At 38.9% G+C, this 19,620-nt stretch overlaps 1 protein-coding gene across 1 annotated transcript in view; it reads right to left on the bottom strand.

The window, feature by feature from the left end:
* Positions 1-19,620, bottom strand: part of CFAP47 (cilia and flagella associated protein 47) — a 493,477-nt gene that overhangs the window by 459,044 nt on the left and 14,813 nt on the right. The window contains exons 4-8 of the mRNA XM_029929640.1: positions 17,822-17,960; positions 15,258-15,483; positions 14,659-14,819; positions 12,932-13,059; positions 10,388-10,623 (exon numbers count right to left, since the gene is read on the bottom strand). Coding sequence (XP_029785500.1) covers positions 10,388-10,623; positions 12,932-13,059; positions 14,659-14,819; positions 15,258-15,483; positions 17,822-17,960 — 890 coding nt within the window. The remainder of the gene's footprint in view (positions 1-10,387; positions 10,624-12,931; positions 13,060-14,658; positions 14,820-15,257; positions 15,484-17,821; positions 17,961-19,620) is intronic.

Raw genomic sequence — 19,620 nt, 5'->3', positions numbered from 1 at the left:
AATGGATTCTAAAAAATAATATTCTACTGTTTAAAAAATAAAAAGCAAATAAAAAAACTGTTTATAAAATTTTACAGAGTTAGTTTATCACCATGATACAAAAGTGGCTTGGAAATACCATATATGGCATTAACAAACATTTCAGATACATATTATTGGAAAAGCATTTGAGAAAAAATTAAGAACAATGGTATTGAAGTACTTGAAGGATAGCAAATTAAGGATCTTCAAATACTGACTCCTCCACAAACAGGAAGAGACCACTGGAATAATTGTCAAAATCAACTTTATGCAAATTTAAAAATTACCTAAAAGCTTATAAAAATTCCAAGAGGGGCACCTGGGTGGCTCAGTCAGCTAAGTGGCTGACTTCAGCTCAGGTGGTGATCTCACAGTTCATGGGTTTGAGCCCCACATCAGGCCCTGTGCTGACAGCTCAGAGCCTGGAGCCTGCTTCCGATTCTGTGTCTCTCTCTCTCTCTCTCTGACCTTCCCCCACTCATGCTCTGTGTCTCTCTCTCTCTCAAAACTAAATAAAAAAACGTTAAAAAAATTTTTTTAATTCCAAGAAATATTTATTTAAGAAAAAAAATAGCTGAATCTCTGAAAGAATAACAGGCTTCATGGCATTTTCAGACACTGTGATCCAATGCTTCTATTCCCAGTTTTGTGCTGTCTTTGAAAAATAGCTTTGCGACTACGGCAGCTGTAAAAACCATTAGCCAAACAGATAGGAGGGAAAAGAACAGGTCTGGAGCACTCCGAAAGCCCCATCCCCAGAGAACTGTCCCTATATGTCTGGTCTAGAAACTAGCCAAAAAGCCTATAACAAGGGTATTAACTTTTAGTGACCTGATTCAAGGCTCATTCTTTGTGAATTCCCTCCCCACAGTTCTGCACCGCCTTCCTTGCCCAGCCCCTCAAAAAATCAGCAGCAGGGTGCCAGGGCGGCTCAGTTGGTTAAGTGGTTAAGCACTAGATTTAGGATCAGGTCATGATCTCACAGTCCGTGAGTTCGAGTTCCTCATCAAGTTCTGTGCTGACAGCTCAGAGCCTGAAGCCTGCTTAGGATTCTGTGTCTCCCTCTCTCTCTCTGAGCCTCCCCCGCTCACATTTGCTCTCTCTCCATCTCTCTCTCTCTCTCTCTCTCTCTCTCGCTCTGTCAAAAATAAATAAACATTAAAAAAAATTTTTTTTAATTCAGCATCAATTGTTAAGCACAGCAAGTTGAGGAAGCATTACCATTTAAGGCTAATAAGAGGCAAAAGGAAACAAAACAGAAAAGCAAAAAAAGGAAAAGAAAAAAAACAAAAACACCAAACATTCAGAGGGTATTTGAACAGTTCAGACATATTCCTAGGAATCTAGATGACAGTTTACATGCCCATTAAAGATGTGAGAAAGCTCCCATTTCCCACTTTGGGCTCACTGTGAGATGCAGTACATGAAGGAATAAAAGGCCAAAAAGAGTTGTAAACTATCTGACAGAACAATGAAGATTTGCCCCACCCAAAACACTTATAAAAAGGCTTTGGTAAAGGCTGTGAAACTTATTGATTCAAGGAATTTAAAAGTAGCTCTGCCCACTCATTCACTGAGAAGATCCTTGATTGGCTGCACGTAACAAAGAAAACAATCTTTACAGACTCAGTCTAAAAAAAAAAACCACTAAAGACAAAGAACAGAAACAAATAGCGATGACAATAAATCTTGGGGGCTGTGTGATTTCCAGAGTTGCCAATTAATATCATTTAAAATGTCCAGTTTTCAACCAAAAATTACAGGACATGAAAAGAAATAAGAAAGAGTAGCCAATACAGGGGAAAAACTGCAATATATAGAAACTGTGCCTTGAAGAACTCCAAATGTTAATCTTATCAAAGAGGATAAGTTGACTATTAGAAATATGCTCAAAGGACTAAGGGAAAGTATGTCTAAAGACTTAAAGGAACAAGTGGGACTACATCAAACAAAGGCTTCGGCACAGCAAAGGAAACCATCCACAAAATGAAAAGGCAACCTACGGGATAGGAGAAGATATCACTCATTAATCACCATCACTCAACATCACGATTCATCAGGGAATTGCAAATCGAAACCACAGTGAAGTATCATGTCACACCTGTCAGAATGGGTATTATCAAAAAGACAAGAAAGAACAGGTGTTGGCAATGATGTAGAGAAAAGGGAACCCTCCTGTACTGTTGGTAGTAATGTAAAATGGTACAAATACTATGGAAAACAGCATGGAGACTCCTCAATTGATCAAAAATAGAACTTCCACACAATCCAGCATTTCCACTTCTGGGTATTTATCCAAAGAAAATGAAAACACTAATTCAAAACATTCAAATCACTAATTCCCTGCAGCATTAGTTATAATAGCCAAGACACTGAAACAACCTGAGTGTCCACCAAAGGATGAAGAGATAAAGAAAATATGCTATACATATACAATAGAACACTATTTACCCATAAAATCAGAACAAAACCTTGCCATTTTTGACAACATGGATATACTTTGAGGGCATTATGCTAAGTGAAATAAGTCAGACACAGGAAAACAAATACCATATGAACTCACTTATATGTGGAATCTAAAAACAAAAAACAAACAAACAAAAAAACAAGCTCACACATACACAGTACAGACTGGTGGTTTCCAGGGCAAGAGGAGAGGGATTGGTGAAATGAATGAAGGGGGTTAAAGGTTATAAATTTCCAGTTATAAAATAAATAAATCATGAGGATATAATGTACAGCATGGTAAGAATAGTTAATACTGTTATCACATATTTGAAAGTTGCTACAAGAGTAAATCTCAAGAATTCTTATCACAAGAAAAAGTTATGTTACTATGTATGGTGATGTATGATAAACAGACTTATTATGGTTATCATTTTACAATATATACAAATGTTATTACATTGTACACCTGAAACTAAGATTATATAACAATTATATCTTAATAAAGGTATGAAAACATCTCACAAAATAGAGACTATCAATAAAGTAGAGAAATTGTTTAAAAGAACAAATAAAGAGAAGGAAATATGGAAAACTCACAAATATGTAGCAATTCAACAATATACCCCTAAGTAACCAATAGGTTGAGGAAATCTCAGGAAAATTAGAGAATTATCTTGATTCCGAGATACCTGGACATCTGTATGTAGAAGAATAAATCTGGACCTCTAAATAACACTATATACAACTCAAAATGGATAGTACATTTAAATGCATAAGCTAAATTTCTTACAGGAAAACACAGGAACAAATCTTAATGACCTTGGATACTGTATAACTACTAAGATATGATACTAAAAGCACAAGTGGCAAAAAGAAAAACAAAGACAAAGTGGACCTTAGTCAAGCTTCAAAACTTATATACTTAAAAGGACAAAAAAGAAAGTGAGAAAACTCATAGAATGAGAGAAAATATTTGCAATTTACATATCAGAAAAAAGGACTTATATCCAGAATAAAGAACGTTTGCAATTCAACAACAAAAGGATAAGTATTCCGATTAAAAATGGGTAAATAATATTGTGTTAGTTTCCTATTGGTAGAATAACAAATCACCAACAACTATGGGGGCTAAAACAGCTCCATTTTTTATCTTCTACTTCTAGAGGTCAGAAGTCTGACTCAAGTCTCAATGGACCAAAACCAAGATTTCAGCAGGACAATGTTCATTTCTGGAGGCTCCAGGGGAAAATCTATTCCCTTATCTTTTCCTACCTTTAAGTGGCCATCACATTCCCTGGCTCATCACCCTTCCCTTGCACTTTCAATGCCAGCAATGGACATGCAAATATTTTTCACATCCCATCACTCTGATACACTTTTAATGCCTCCTATTTCCACTTTTAAGTACCCCTGTGATTATATTGGGTCCATACAGACAATCCAAGATAACCACCCCATTTTAGGAACAACTGATTATCAACATTACTTCCAGTTAAAGCCTAAATCCTACTTTTGCCATGAAACACCACATATTCACAAATTCTACAGATTAGGATATGGACATTTTTAGGTGGCCATTATTCTATCATAGACATGAATAAACATTTCTCTAAAGAAGATATACAAATGCACAATAAGCATATGAAAAAGATTCAACATCATTAGTCACTGGGGAAATGTAAATGAAAACTGAAATGATAAGCCACTTTGGGCCCATGAGGATGGATATAATCACAAAGAAGGATATTAACAAGTATGGGCAAAGGTGTGGAGATATTAGAACTCATTAGAACACATACTCATTACTGGTAAGAATTGTGAAATGGTACAACCTCTTTGGAAAACAGTATGATAGTCTCTCAAAAAGTTAAACAGAGTTATCATGATTCAACAATTCCACTCACTGGTATATACTGAAGAGTACTGAAAACCTATCCACAGGAATGTCTAGATTTTTGTTTCTATTTCTAAAGAATGCCATTGGGATTTTGACAAGGATTATAATAAATCTGTAGATCACTTTGAGTAGTATAGACATTTAAAAATATTAATTCTCCTAAACCATGAACACATAGTGTTCTTCTCTTTATCTGTGTCTTCTTTAATTCCCCTCAACATTTCATAATTTTCAGTGTGTAACTCATTCAGCTCTTTGGTTAAGTTTATTCCTAATATTTTATTCTTTTCGCTCCTAATATAAACATGAAAGGTTCTGAATAGCTAATGCAATCTTGAACAAAAAGAACAAAGCTGGACACATCACACTTCCTGATTTCAAACTATATTACAAAGGTATACTTATCAAAACAGTATGGTATTGACATAAAAAAGACACATAAACATATGAACAGAATAGAGAGCCCACAAATAAATCCATGTATTTATAGTCAACTAGACTACAACAAAAATGCCAAGAACACACAGCAGAAAAAAGACAGTCTCCTTAATAAATGGTGCTAGAAAAACTGGATATCCACATGCAGAACAATAATGAAATACTATTCAGCCTTTAACTTTTTTTTTTTACATTTATTTTTGAGAGACAGAGAGAGGCAGACCACAAGTGGGGGAGGGGCAGAGAGAGAATGAGACACAGAATCAGAAGCAGGCTCCAGGCTCCAAGTGGTCAGCACAGAGCCCGACACAGGGCTCAAACCCATGAACCGTGAGATCATGACCTGAGCCAGAGCCGAATGCTTAACCGACAAAGCCACCCAGGTGCCCCATTCAGCCTTTAAAAAGAAGGAAATCCTGGGGCACCTGGGTGGCTCAGTCAGTTAACCATCCGACTTCAGTTCAATGTATTATCTCATGCTTAGTAAGTTCAAGCCCCTCGTCAGGCTCTGTGCTGACAGCTCAGAGCGTGGGGCCTGCTTCAGATTCTGTGTCTCCCTCTCTCTCTGCCCATCCCCTGCTTGCACTGTCTTTCTGTCTGTCTGTCTGTCTGTCTCTCTCTCTCTCAAAAACAAACAAGTGTTAAAATTTGTTTAATAAATAAATAAATAGAAGGAAATCCTGACATTTGCAACAAGGATGAACTTAGAGAACATTAAATTAAGTGAAATAACCCAGACACAGGAAGACAAATAGTGCATGATCTCACTTACATGAGGAATCTAAAGTAGTTAAACTGATAGAAGCAGAGTACAAGGTGGTTACCAGGGATGGGAGGGAAGGGGAAATAGAAAGATTTTGGCCAAAGGGTACAAAGTTTAGTTCTGCAAAATAAGTAAGTTCTGGAGATAGTGACTAAAGTTAACAATACTGTATCGTATACCTGAAATTCATGAGACGGTAGATCTTAAGTGTGCTCACCACAGAAAAGAATTCATAACTATATGGGGTGATGAGCACGTTAATTAGCTTGATTGTGGTGATTGTTTCACAATATATACATATATCAAACATCCAGTTGTACACCTTACACGTATACAATTCCTATTTGTCACTTATAATTCAATAAAACTACAGACAAAAATGGTGAGGATAAAATTGGGGACGTGTAGGGCAAATATAAAATGCATAGTTACTGTCATATCCCTTCAGAACACTTCAATCTGTACTAAAAGTTTTAAGTGTTTCCTTTTGTTTAATTACATACTTTGTTTTTATAATAAAAAAAACACATATACACAGGAAAATTTGTCCATACAAAAACTTGTACATGAAAAAAACAACTTGTACATGAATGTTTATTGCAGCATTATTTCTAACAGCCATAAGGTGGAAACAACAAAACACCTATCAACTGATGAATAGGTTTTAATTTGGCCATTAAAAGGAATGTAGTACTGATACTTCAACAGCGATGCAACGTGAAAATATAATGCTAAACCAAAAACAACCAAACACAAAGTCCTTATACTTTACGATTATGTTTATATGCAATGTCCAGAACGGGGAAATTTGTAGACCTAGAAAAGAGATTCATGGTTGCCAGGGGCTGAGGAATGAGAAGAAGGAGTGACTGCTACAGGACACAGGGCTGCTTCTTGGGGTGACGAGAAAGTACCACAATTAATGCTAATGGTTGCACAACTCTGAGAATATACTAAATACCACGGACCTGTACATTTTAAATGTGGGAATTTTATGGTATGGGAATTATATTTCAATAAGCTGGTATTTAAAAAAGAAGAATCTTGGGGTGCCTGGGTGACTCAGTCAGTTAAGCATCTGAGTCTTGTTTTCAGCTCAGGTCATAGTCTCACAGTTCATAAGATCGAGCCCCACATCAGACTCTATACTGATAGCATGGAGACTGCTTGGGATTCTCTCTCTCCCTTTCTCTCTCTGCCCCTCCCCTACTCTCTCACACACACACACACACACACACACACACACACACACACTCTCTCTCTCTCTCTCTCTCTCTCTCTCTCTCTCTCTCCCCCTCTCTCCCTCTCTCTCTCAAAATAAATAAACATTTTAAAATAAAATAAAATAGGGGCATCTGGGTGGCTCAATTAACTATCTGACTTTAACTCAGGTCATGAACTAATGGTTCATGAGTTCAAGCCCCACATTGGGCTTTCTGCTGTTAGTGTGAAGCCCACTTCAGATCCTCTGTACCACCCCCCATCCCTCCTCAGCTCGTTCTCTCTCTCTCAAAATAAGTAAACTTCAAAATAAATAAATAAATAAATAAAATTAAAAAAGAATCTCATCACACTTCTAAATAATCAAAGGCTATTTGACAAGTCTATGGAAGTCACAATTGTCCAGCACCTCCTACATTTCCTACATTCACTTTTTATTAATTTGATAGTCACTAGTGCTTGAGACAGCCGAAAACATAGAAGGCTAAAAATTATATTAGGGACACAGCTATCAGACACCTTTACAAATTTTTAATGTTTTTATTTATTTTTGAGAGAGAGAGAGAGAGAGAGAGAGAGAGAGACAGCATGAGCAGGGGAGGGTCAGAGAGAGAGGAGACACAGAATCCGAAGACAGATTCCACGCTCTGAGCTAGCTGTCAGCACAGAGTTTGACGCAGGGCTCGAACCCACGAACCGTGAGATCGTGACCTGAGCTGAAGCTGCCCACTCAACTGACTGAGCCACCCAGGCGCCCCAATCAGACACATTTTAAAAGATGTACATATCACTGGAGAAAATAAACTGAGTTGGGAGATTTGGGAGACTTGAACTAAAGAAAGTCCAGGAAGCAGTTAAAAAGCAAACGTTCTGCATGGTGTGGTTAACGTCAGTTGTTATTCTATAAAGACGGATTAAATCCATCCACGTTTGGGGGGATGGAAGTGAGTCATTCTAATGAAGCAGGAAGAGTTATAAATATGAACTGCACGCATTTAGACATGTATACAATAGTTCCTGATTGCAAGTGAGAGAAAGCTTCCATCAATAACTTGATGAGCCATACCACAATGCGGTGGAGAAAAGATGGAGACAGAAGAACCCGAAGTGAAACTGAAAGCATTCATCCTTGCTACTGTTTAGAGCAAGGCTCCAAACTTGTTCTGTAAATGGCCAGACAGTAAATATTTTAGGTTTTATGGACCATACAACTGTAAAAAGTAATAAAGGGAAACCTCACTAAAATGGAGTCGGGAGGCCAGAAGGAGGAGCCCTCACGCCCTGCCACTAGACATCAATTACAGGAAGAATCATGGACAGGAAAGAATCATTAGTTACAGGTCTCAACAGGAAAAGATTACACAGCATCTCCTACGAGAAATCAAGTGACCCCAGCAACTCAGCCAAGAACAACCGGGTCATCACTCGCAACTCTTGCTTTTCTCCAGTGGCCACTCCTTCAAAATAACCACTCCCAACTTCCTCCTCTTCCATAAAATCCTCTCTTTGGTTGCTGGGCTAGCCTACGGGTTTTACCATAGCTTGTCTGTCTCGAATTACAATTCTCTGCTATTCCCAAATAAACCTGGTTTTGCTGGTAAAATAACGATCTCATTTTTAAAGTCAACAGAGTTCTCTCATACCTATTCGACCTTGCCTTTGTAGTGTGAAAGCAGCCAGAGACAAAAGACAATAAAAGCAGCTACATTCCACTAACAGTTTACTTAAAAATACAGGCAGCAGGCCAGATTTGGCCTGTGGACCATAGTTAGCCAACTCTGGTTTAGAGAATAAGAGGCAAGAGTTATCTCAATAGTGAGAAAAAGACACAGGCTGGCCTGTTCCTCACCAGCAAGACAAGGCCAGGCCAGTTAAGTACCATCAGTTTCCAGTTTGAAAATGCTACTCAACCTTCAAGGTCTTGGGCTCATGCTACTATCATAGGAAGCCCCTGCTACCTGGCTAGAAGTAAAAACACTGTCCTCTGAATTTCTATATCACCTTCTTACAAACCTCTTTCAACACATTTTGCATTCTTTACTTTTTTCATGTTTACATACTTTGAGAGAGAGAGAGGAAAAAAAATCCCAAGCAGGCTCTGCACTGTTAGCGCAGAGCCCAACATCAGGCTCCATTTTACAAACTGTGAGATGAGCCAAAATCAAGAGTGGGACATTTAACCAACAGAGCCACACAGGCACCCCATATTTTGCATTCTTCTTAAACCCTGTTTATATATAGGTCTTATACTATCTTAGTATATTTAGAAAAATCCTCAGTGAGAAGAGCGTTGAGGGAAAGGAGACCGCGTCCTTTAATGCGGACCATGAATCAGTTGCCCTCTGCCAAGGCAGGAGGCGCCACCAGCTGTGTCAGAGTGGGGCTGCCACCACTACCACGTGGCCTCTGCAACTGGCATGCGGCCAGCAGGGCTGCAGGAGACGCGGAATCAAGTCTACAAGCAGGTGCAACCACAACCACAAGGAGCTGAGCTGTGTCACCTGCGTCCTAGTCTAGCCCCAGGATCCCGAGAGCAGCGCCCATGCAAAACTCCCTAGTGACGCTGCACTAGCGTACGGTGGGGCTGTGGTGGCTGGACACATGCCAGCTGTGGGCCTGCACGAGTCACTGCAGGACTATAAGCACCTGTGCGGAGACCCAAGCCCTGCGCCGGGACCGATTGTCCTCTCTGCACTCAGACACCTCTTACCCACCTGAGGCTAGAGATGACAAACCTCCCGAGGTGAGCCTGCCCTGACACCCACCACCCCCCACCGTGCCTTGGGTGCATAATGCCCACGACCAGGGGCTACAGGTGCCTTTTGCATCAGCCGCGGAAAAGTCGGGAGGACGAGGGGCATGCACTCACACAAAAGGCTCAGAAATGCACCTCAGAGGAGAGCAAGGCATGGATTCCAAAAAGCCAAAACGGTCAGTCCCCTCTCTTCTTTCTGCCTTGGGTTAACTGTAGCATGGGCCCTGTGGCACTGGACTTCCACTCGTCCCCCATGTGTGCAGCCCAGCTTGGCCAACCTTCAGCGTAGGGGTGAGGCCCCAAGCATCTTGCAGTCCCCTCAGCATCTCTGGGTTCAGGACAAGTGGCTGGGTTCTACCTCTTTTTCACTTTTTGCTGCTTTTGGCAGCTACTGACTCAGGGACATTCGACCTCTTGAGTCTGGGGTCCACTGCCCTAGACAAAGGCTTCAGGACCTGTTCCCGCACCCACCCTAGGCAGGGGGCCAAGGCTCCATGCTGAATATTTAAGTTTAGGGGCCTGCCTGCTGGGACAGAAGTATAAATACTCCCTCAGCGCCAAAAACTTAAATTAAATTAAAAAGGTCCTTAGAGGCAAGAACTATATTTCGCACTGCTTTACATTCCCTATAGCATCAAATGCTTTTCCTAGCACATGAAAGACATTTAACAAATAATTATGGATATTGCCTGAGTGCCAACACAAAAGTATTCATAAGTAGGCCACAGAAGAGATACAATTTATAATCTTGATGGAACAAAATGAAGTGTTTAATCCTCTGTATGTCTTTTTAGCAAATCTTAAAATATCTGAAGCATGTGAAAGCACTGAATAATTATCTTACCTGGATGTGTCCTGCATCAATCGTGCCCCTTTCAGGATCAATTTTAAAATGTGCAGTTTTTTTAAAGTGGTACATCGCAGAAAGTGAGTTGGATCGATTTTGCATAACACACGACGTCTCTGAATGTTCACCCATGAAACAAGGTGCAAAATTAAGGAGCTTTCCAGGATCAAACCGTATTATGACAGGGAGTCCTGAGCCCGTCAGTGCTAATTCCACTTTCCGAAATCGATCACCTGGAAAAGCAATAATAGCTTTTTAACATAAAAAGTGTTGGGAATCCAGAATATATTTGCTCAGTCCAAATAGTGTCATCTGAAAGACCTGATGAGACATGGGTAGGTCATTCAATCTTTCTTTCAACAAAATTCTGGAGTGGGGATACAGCAATGAATAAAACAGACACCGTGGCGCTCTCATGGACTTTATAGTCTAGTGAGGTGACACTGACAATAGTATTTCAGAGAGGATAAGTGATATGTAGAAAGGTAATGTAGGGTGAAGGGGAGCATAGTTTGGCACCCTAAAATATGCCTCTTTGGCATAAGGATTTATTTTAAGCTATTTTTAAGTAACAGCAGACACGTAAAAAGCTCTGATAACTATCGGGAAGAAAGTCTTATCAAAGAAGGAAGACGCTTAAATCTGCATAACAACCATACCTTTACTGTGATTTATCTGAAAATGTCCCATAACTGGCTCCCACAACCCAACATCCTTTGTCGTTAGCTATAGATGGTATCTAAAGTGATGGCTGGGACATTTGGGGGAGTTTCTCAGTTTTCCTGGGTGTCTCTCATGTACACCGGATACAAACATGTTAATAAATTTCCATATGTCTCTTTTTCCCCCTCTTAATCTCTCTTTTATTAAGGGAGGTCTGGACCAGGAACCTAGAGAGGTAGAAGGAAAATTATTTTTCCTCCCCTACAAGGTTAACACAGAGCACAATATCTTGGGGCTGCTCTCTTATATGGGAAAGTCCAAAAAGGCCTCTCTGATAGGGAAACATGAGCAAAAATATAAAGGAACTCAGGACAAAAATTACGTGAAAATCCAGGAAAATCACATTGCAGACAACAGAAGGGCATGTACAAAGACTCTAAGGTAGGAATTTGCTTGGCATGTTCCAAATACCCTACAGAACCATGTATGGCTGGGTAAGAAGAGTAGAAGAAGGGTGAGAAATGGACAAATTTAACATAGAGTTTTGAGGGGAAAGTTAACAAAATTTGCTGATGGACTGGATATAGAATAGGAAAGTGAACACACAATAAATGGTTTTGGGCCTGAGCGAATGAAGTGACAGAATGGCCATTTCTTGAGACAAGGAAAGACTATAGGAGGGACAGGTTATGAGGAAACCAGGAAGGTTTGAGATGCCCAGTAGATCTCTGCTAGGTCACTTAATGTATTTACAAGTTTAGAGTAGAGACGAAGGAGGAAGTCTTGGAGATTTGAGGAACGAAGGGAAGGTGTGTGATACTCATCTCATATTGTGGGACCCACCTGAGGCTAGTGACTAGAGATTAACAAGTGAAACCTCCCAGCATGGATTTGTGTCTTGTGCCAGCACCATTAGCTCCCCTGGTGCTGACCCAAGGTAGGCTAAGAGTTGCATTTAATCACATTAGAGGTTTGCCACTCAGTCACTATGGGATATGGACCAAGAAATTTAGTGTACGTGGAAAAAGGCAATTAAATTAATGGAAAAGGGAAGATAATCTGGGCAATAACATAAACATGGAATTTTGAAGACATAAGAGAAAAGGTAGGACTCTACATTGTAGGCTCTAATTGGATGAAAGAAGAGTTTTGTAGGGAGAGCACTGTAACTAGAATCCAAAAGGAGAGTATATATTTCTGCAATGATGCTCTTACCAGCCAATCCCAGACTCTAAATTACCTTTAAGGTGAACCTAGCATCTCCATCTCTAGCCATTCAAAATCAGATTAACTTGTAAGACTCAAACTAGTCTTCTGTGACAGACAGAACCCAAGTCACAAACCATGACACAAATAGTAGCAGACACTCAACTTCTGTGCTAGGAAAACAGGTGAACCCTGCTCAATGATATCACTCATCCTGACACATATCTTCTGGAATCATCTTTCTAGATTCAATCCCTCACCTGTCTCTACCTTTACTTTCTCTTTGATCTGTCTGGCTAAGCTGAACTCCAAGTCTTGTTCCATTTTTCCTCACTACAGCCCATCAAGTATTACCTAAGAATATAAAAAGGGCAATGCATCTTGACACGTAACCTGCAAGACATATGCACTCTAGATCATCATGTTTATCTAATGTCATTTAAAAATAATAAAGCCATCTAAATTCTAAGTTGGCAGATTATTGTGGAAATGTTTCTGAGGTTGACTTCTTTCTTAAAATGTCACAAAAGACATTTTAAAATCCCTTGAATGTTTGCATTTTTGTTCTATTCAGTAATATTTTAATTAAATTGCCTCTACAAATATTATGTAAAAGTTTTTAAATAATGTAAACTGCTACATGTCTGATGCTTATGTTCATTTTGCACTTACCCTTGATGGTTTTATTGTTATCATCACTCAAAAATCCATCTTTACTTCCCACAGACTCAAATCTCAAAAAAAGAGCATAGTCTTGCCTGTGTGAAGGATCAGAATTCTTTTTACCATCAGTGATTAGCCTGTAAAAAATTACAATTACTTTTAAAGCAAAGATGATACACTCTATTACCTCTCAAAAGGGATCAATCCAATCCTTAAATGTATGCAAACAGATGAAAGATCAGGAATGAAAATATAACTGCAATCCATATTCCAAAATTACTGCCCAGGATTTAGAGACCCACCAGAAGAAGGCCACAAGATGTAAAGATTCTGAAAATGAGTTTATGACAACATTTGCAAGACAAAAATAACTTAAATACACTAAGTTGCCAGGGTCTAGCTCCAAGGTCACTTTCTGTGTAAAGGATTTTCTTTCTAGGCAGAGTTCATTGCTAGTTAAGAACTCTGTTCAATTCTCTACAATAGTCCTTCTTACCCCTGGGGATAACTGCAAACCTCTGCTTCCCATCTGTCTCCTCCTGTGGACTAAGCAGACACTGCTAGCCACACTGTCCATATTCTTAGAGGAGAACAAGATTTGATAACAGTCAAATCTTGTCAGAGGAGAAAAGGAAAGGAAAGATGAGGAAAAGACCAAGATGAGAAATGGGTTACCTCATAGACCAGAGTAAACTATCTTTACTTGCCTTACCTAGAGGTCAGCTTTTTTAGCAGTGGGTACTCAAATATACACACAAAAATAGGCTGATGTGAAATATTACATAGGGATGCAAATAGCATGTTAAAAGTTTATTTAACTAAGACTTCCAATCCTACTCATACCTATGAGTTTATACTAGATTCTCAAAGTTAAAGGCTGCCATGAAAAAAGACAGAATTTCAAAGATTGTATATTCAAGGGAATATTACACATCAACCAAAGAGATCACCCTCAGGAAGATACGATTCAGAAGACAATTACAGACTGTACAACTAGAGCAATTACTTGATTGATTACCCTCTTTAAATTAAAACACAATTCAGTCTTCCATAATTGGTATCATCATCAAGTGACTCTGTGGCCAGAGAGAGAAGTACATTTAACACTGCCTTCTTACAAAGGGAAACACGCAATTGGATCGCTTATTACCACACACGGCAACCTCAAGTATAGGTAAAGTTGCTACTCTGTGTTTAAAACAGCATTTCCAAATATATTGTCAAACTAAATAACCAAACCAAGTACACAGAATTATAAAAAATAGATACGCTGGAAAAAGTCCTAACAGTCTGTATGAATTTCAGCAAGCAAGTGTGGTTGATCCCAGCAATTGCTAAAGGCTTAATATTCATGCTACTTGGCGAGCGTTCTACTGTGGCAAGAGCGTCCTCTTTGGAGACCCCTGAGCATGTGGCATGCCACCGCTATCACCTGACTATTCCTACAGGGACAACAAGGCCTTGGTTGCACAAATTCGTTTGGAACCACAGTCAAAAACAACACAAAACTTCCACTCCTACTAGGACTGAAATGATTCGCAATCTAACATGAGATATTTAGAAAACAAATTTTAAATACTAGAAATGATATTAACTACATTTGAAATGTTTAGAGCCACAATAAGAAAACACTGATTTGCCCTTCTGCCAAGTTGGACCGTTACAATCAATGTGATGAATGTCTGATTGATACACTTTCATTTAATAACAAACACTGGAATTGAATTTTTGCTTACTTTGGGCTGAAACCAAATGCAATTACAGTCTTTTGATAAGGTAGTAACGTCCCTTCATTAGGAACACAGGAGATAAAAGTCGTAACATCAATGTTCTTTATTTGGCTTAAGTAGGGGAGATTATTTAAAACAACATCTGTTCTTTGTTGAATATTAGTACCCTGTAATATAAATACAAAAAATATTAAGGCAGAACACAAATAAAATACTTCAAGAGGAGATCATCAAATAATTACTGAAATTTTAGTCTCGAAGATCGAGAATATGCAGGTCTTTAAAGTAACATACATAAATTTGACCAAAGCACATTATAAAATTTAAAAAACGGTTAAAAAATTCATGAGAACAGAAATCCCTATAACCAGCTACTCATCTGTAAGAAGCAGTTGTCTGGTGTACTTCAGATATATATGACTATCAATGTTAGTTTAATTTACAGATTTTTTTGAGGTTGCCCTTGAAGACACATGAAAGGGAATCCTATCTGTCCGCATGTTAAAACACAGAATAATTTAATAGCTTTTTGGTTTTTAGTAAATTCAACACAGTCTGTTTCAAAACATAATACCCAATCTTCCCCTGTTGCATTATTTACTTACCAGTTCTTCTCCAACTGAATCATCCTGTATTATGGCCACCCAATTTATCGGTTCTGGGCTATTATTGTACAGAAGTGCATGTTCAATTTTTGAAGTTCCAAAGAAAACAGAACCAAAGTGTATGCATTCCAACTTGTCACCACTCATGTTTAACAATTCAATAATCCGCTCAACCACATGAGCTCTGACACTCAGGAGCATATCTGAACAACCTTGCAAACTCACTCTACAAGATAGAGAATGAATTATACATATATATTTTAAGTAGAATTTTATATACTTAATTTTTCTCCTAAATATTTGGGTAAACAAATTTTATAAAATCACATAATTAAAATTCAAAGGCTTAAGAGCAGTTCCTTTTACATACATGCCAGAGAATGCCATGTCCTTCTGTCTGAATCTGCACAGTAGAATGGTATAGGTACAACCTAATTCATTGTCCCCAAGAAACAAGAAGTTAGAAAATAATCATATGAATTAACTCCAAAAAAGAACTTACTGCTAGGTCCATATCACCAATTATTTCATAAACACTAGAATTAGATGGGATGATTTAGATGGTCACTTGTAGTTCTAGAATTCTGAGATTATTTTCTAACTCATCCTGCTCTCCCAAGCCCAACAGCCAACCCCATCCCCATCCTAATAATCCAATTCCCTATGAAGCAAAGTACCTCAGCAAAATCCCACTTGTTGGGCCAAAATGAAGATCACCCCATAAACCTTCATTTCCAAGACTGATTTCAATTCCCTTTTGAAACAGTCCACACATGCACCTTTATCCCTCTCTGGCATCAAATACCTCAAATAACTGCCCACTCCACAACCATGACCCAAGTCCTTTTCTTACACTACATTTTGCACGTCTCTCCTCCCTTTGCTTCTCTGATGCCTTTCCTTCTAACTTATTCAGACTCTATCTTTTCATTTTCCTAAGACTTGGATATTTTATGAACTCCATGAATAATGGTATCGCTCTCCCTCTCTTTTGTACTCTGCCTTGCTTGTCAAAATTATTTTTGACACTTCATGCTTCATCTAGAATTTATTCACTGACAACCCTTAAGTCAATACACCTAGACCAAATTGTTCCTGAGACTCAAGATAAGTAAATCTAATAGGCACCACAGGATTCTGCAAAGCAAATCAATTCCAACATTTTAAAACTGAACTCAAGATCCTCTACCACTGCCCTGTTCTTCCTCTTACCTTCCCTTTCTATAACCAGTCACTACAACTAGTTAAATCTGCCTCTATAAAAGTTCTCCAATCTGCACACTTCTCTCCCTATGCCTGATTTGTCCCTTAGCTGAGGTCTTCATCACATCCTTTCTGTTGTACTATTACAGTTTCTAGTCAGACTACCCCTTCACATATGTACTCCGATTTGTTACGCCCACTGTTACCAGCACAACCTTTCTAAATTGCAAACTAATCAAGATACTCCCACCTTAATTTTTTTTAATTTTTATTTATTTTTGAGAGAGAGAGAGACAGAGTTGAGCGGGGGATGGTCAGAGAGAGATGGGGAAACAGAATCCGAAGCAGGCTCCAGGGTCTGAGCTGTCAGCACAGAGCGTGATATTGGGCTCGAACCCACGAACTGTGAGATCATGACCTGAGCTGAAGTCCGGCTGCTAAACCGACTGAGCTATCCAGGCACCCCAGGACACTCCCATCTTAAAATTTTCCTGAGATTCCACAGCCTTCACAATAAAACCTAAGCTTCTATCAGGGCTCACAACTGTTTCTCAAACGTTTTTTTGGCAGTGACCTCCAGCAAGACATGTACTTACACTGCAAGCACACACACGTACACACATGCATACACAAACACACAGGCACACACATACACGAAACAAGTTTTGTAAAACATCTGCCCTTACTATATGACATGCATTCTGATATTTTCTATTTCACTGTTTTGACGCTGGTGGTGACCCATTATAGTGATTGCACATCCCACTAATGGACTGAGACACAGAGCATTAAAAAATGCTATCCTATGAGGTCCTCTACTAGACCCTGCACCAATCTGATCTCACCTCACATCACTTCTCACCTCTATTTTTTTGCCTTTACATCGCCTTAGCTGTCTCAGTGTATAACACCATCTATTCACCTCCAAGATGTCAAGTCTTCTACTTACTCTGTCCGAAATTACTCTTCTAACCCAGCCCCATCACCAACATCTACCTCCCCTATACTTACATGCACACACACACTCAGCCCAGATCACATCACTTTTCTTTGCCTGGCTACTTCCTACTCGCCAGTAAGTGTTTGGGTACACTATCACATCCTTAATGTACACCTTTCCTAATCTTCTCCTTCACCCCCACAAAATTCAAACTATGAGTCCCTGTTATGTGTACCCATAGGCCATCCTCTGGTTCTTCCCATTTTTGAGTCTCTGTTGCTTGGCAAATAGTCAAGACTCAGTGAATGAATGTTGACTGAAAGAAGCAGCTAACATACATTCAAGAGAATAGGCATATCTGAAGAATAAAAAAGGAAAGTATTAAGTACTACATTAGAATTAAGAACTATGGTATACTTACTGTACCACTTCATTTACAATTCTGGGCTGCTCTGCACAGAAATCCACTTTAACAATTACTGATGACTTGGGCTCTACAACACCATTACTTGGAAAAATGACAATGGGTAATTGGCCCTGGTATTCTGTTTTAAATGTACCTAAGGAGAACAAGAGCAGATGGTTTACGTTTGGATCCTTACAGTGTTACATTCACATTCTTAATAAGAGTCAGATATACATTACAGAGTACACAATCTATTGTGGACCAAGAATCACAGCTTTAATTGTTGAGTTTAGCCTCTGGAGTCACCCAAGAAACGTGAACTGATTGTTAGGACTCAAGTTTCATTGATAGTTAAAATACACTGCCTGCTTACAAAGTTCAGACACTTATGCTAAGAGTTGTATGTATGTTAGTCTGTGTAATCCTCAGAGTGCTTCTATGATATAGGTTCAATCATTAACTCTGTTTTATAAATAAGGAAATAGAAGCTTAGCATGGTTGAGTGATGTGTCCAAAGACACACAACTATTATGGTAGATTAAACTGCTGACCCCAAATCTTGACCCTTCTCTGCATCTTACCATTAGGCTACCATGGACAAAATATATTTTCCTATCCCTTGACTTCAGGCCTGATGATGCGATTTGCTTTGGCCAAAGCATGTAGGTAGAAGGGACAACAAGCCATCTCCCCGACATGCTGTCTTGCACTTCTGCCATGTAAAGTGCTTAAGCAGTTACTGTCCCGATGGCCTATGCTTCAGAATGAGCACACGTGGAGCAGAGCCTCCAGCTGACTCACAGACCTGCACTGCGTAACAAAACATCCCTGACTGCCTAAGTTTGAAGCAGACCTACTCAGCAGAGCACAGCTTAGATGAGTTGAATTCCAGCCAATCTGCATACAAATAACCAACTAAAAAATAATTTCCTTATTAAGATACAGAATTGTGGGGTGCTTTGATACAGAGCAATAGCTGACTATTACAGTTAAAAAATAAAAGAGCTGGGATTTTCACTTGTATGCTTCTGACCAAAGGGTTCATGCTCATAGCCACTTTTTTAAGATTTATTTATTTGAGTTATGTCTACATCCAACATAGGGCTCAAACTCACAACCCCGAAATCAAGAGTCACATGCTCTACTGACTGAGCCAGCCAGGCACCCTATCACTTCTTGATAAAGAAATTCATGCAGTTCACACAGGGAAAGATCAAAAGAAATGGGTTTCTAGAATCAAATAGCATATGAGAAGGAAGCTACAAATGTGTCTTATTTGGAAGCAGAAATGGTTCATAATTTGGAGTAATGGGCCCGTATTAGAGCACGCAATCCTTGAGATCACACATTATGTCCTCTTCATCTCTGCGGTCCTGGCACTGCACACAGTGCCTAGCACCAAGCAGTGCTCAAAATATGCCCAACAAATGGAAGTAGCCAGTCATAAGTTTCCTTAATCTACAATATAAATATTATACAATATAAACACAAATGAGCATGCTGCTAACATAAATAACTTGGCAAATTCCCAATTTACCAATTTTAAACCACATTTGATGAAATTTTCAAAAATGATTCCTTTCACTTAGGAAAATAAAATATCAGCATCATAAAAGTAATGAAAATATAAGAAAGGTAATATAACTTTTTTAAGTACAGAGATGATCTAATGGAAAAGGCAAACAAACGTACAGTAACAAAATTTGATAATCCAATCACTTCAGGCAAGTGCTAAGAACACACTTTAACAGTGTTTTTTTTTCAGTCATAAAACAAAAATCTATAAAATTATATCTGTTTCAAATAAATAAGCA

The sequence above is a fragment of the Suricata suricatta genome, chromosome X (assembly GCF_006229205.1).
Source record: "Suricata suricatta isolate VVHF042 chromosome X, meerkat_22Aug2017_6uvM2_HiC, whole genome shotgun sequence".
Classification (NCBI taxonomy): domain Eukaryota; kingdom Metazoa; phylum Chordata; class Mammalia; order Carnivora; family Herpestidae; genus Suricata; species Suricata suricatta.
This window is presented reverse-complemented; position numbering and strand designations above follow the sequence as displayed.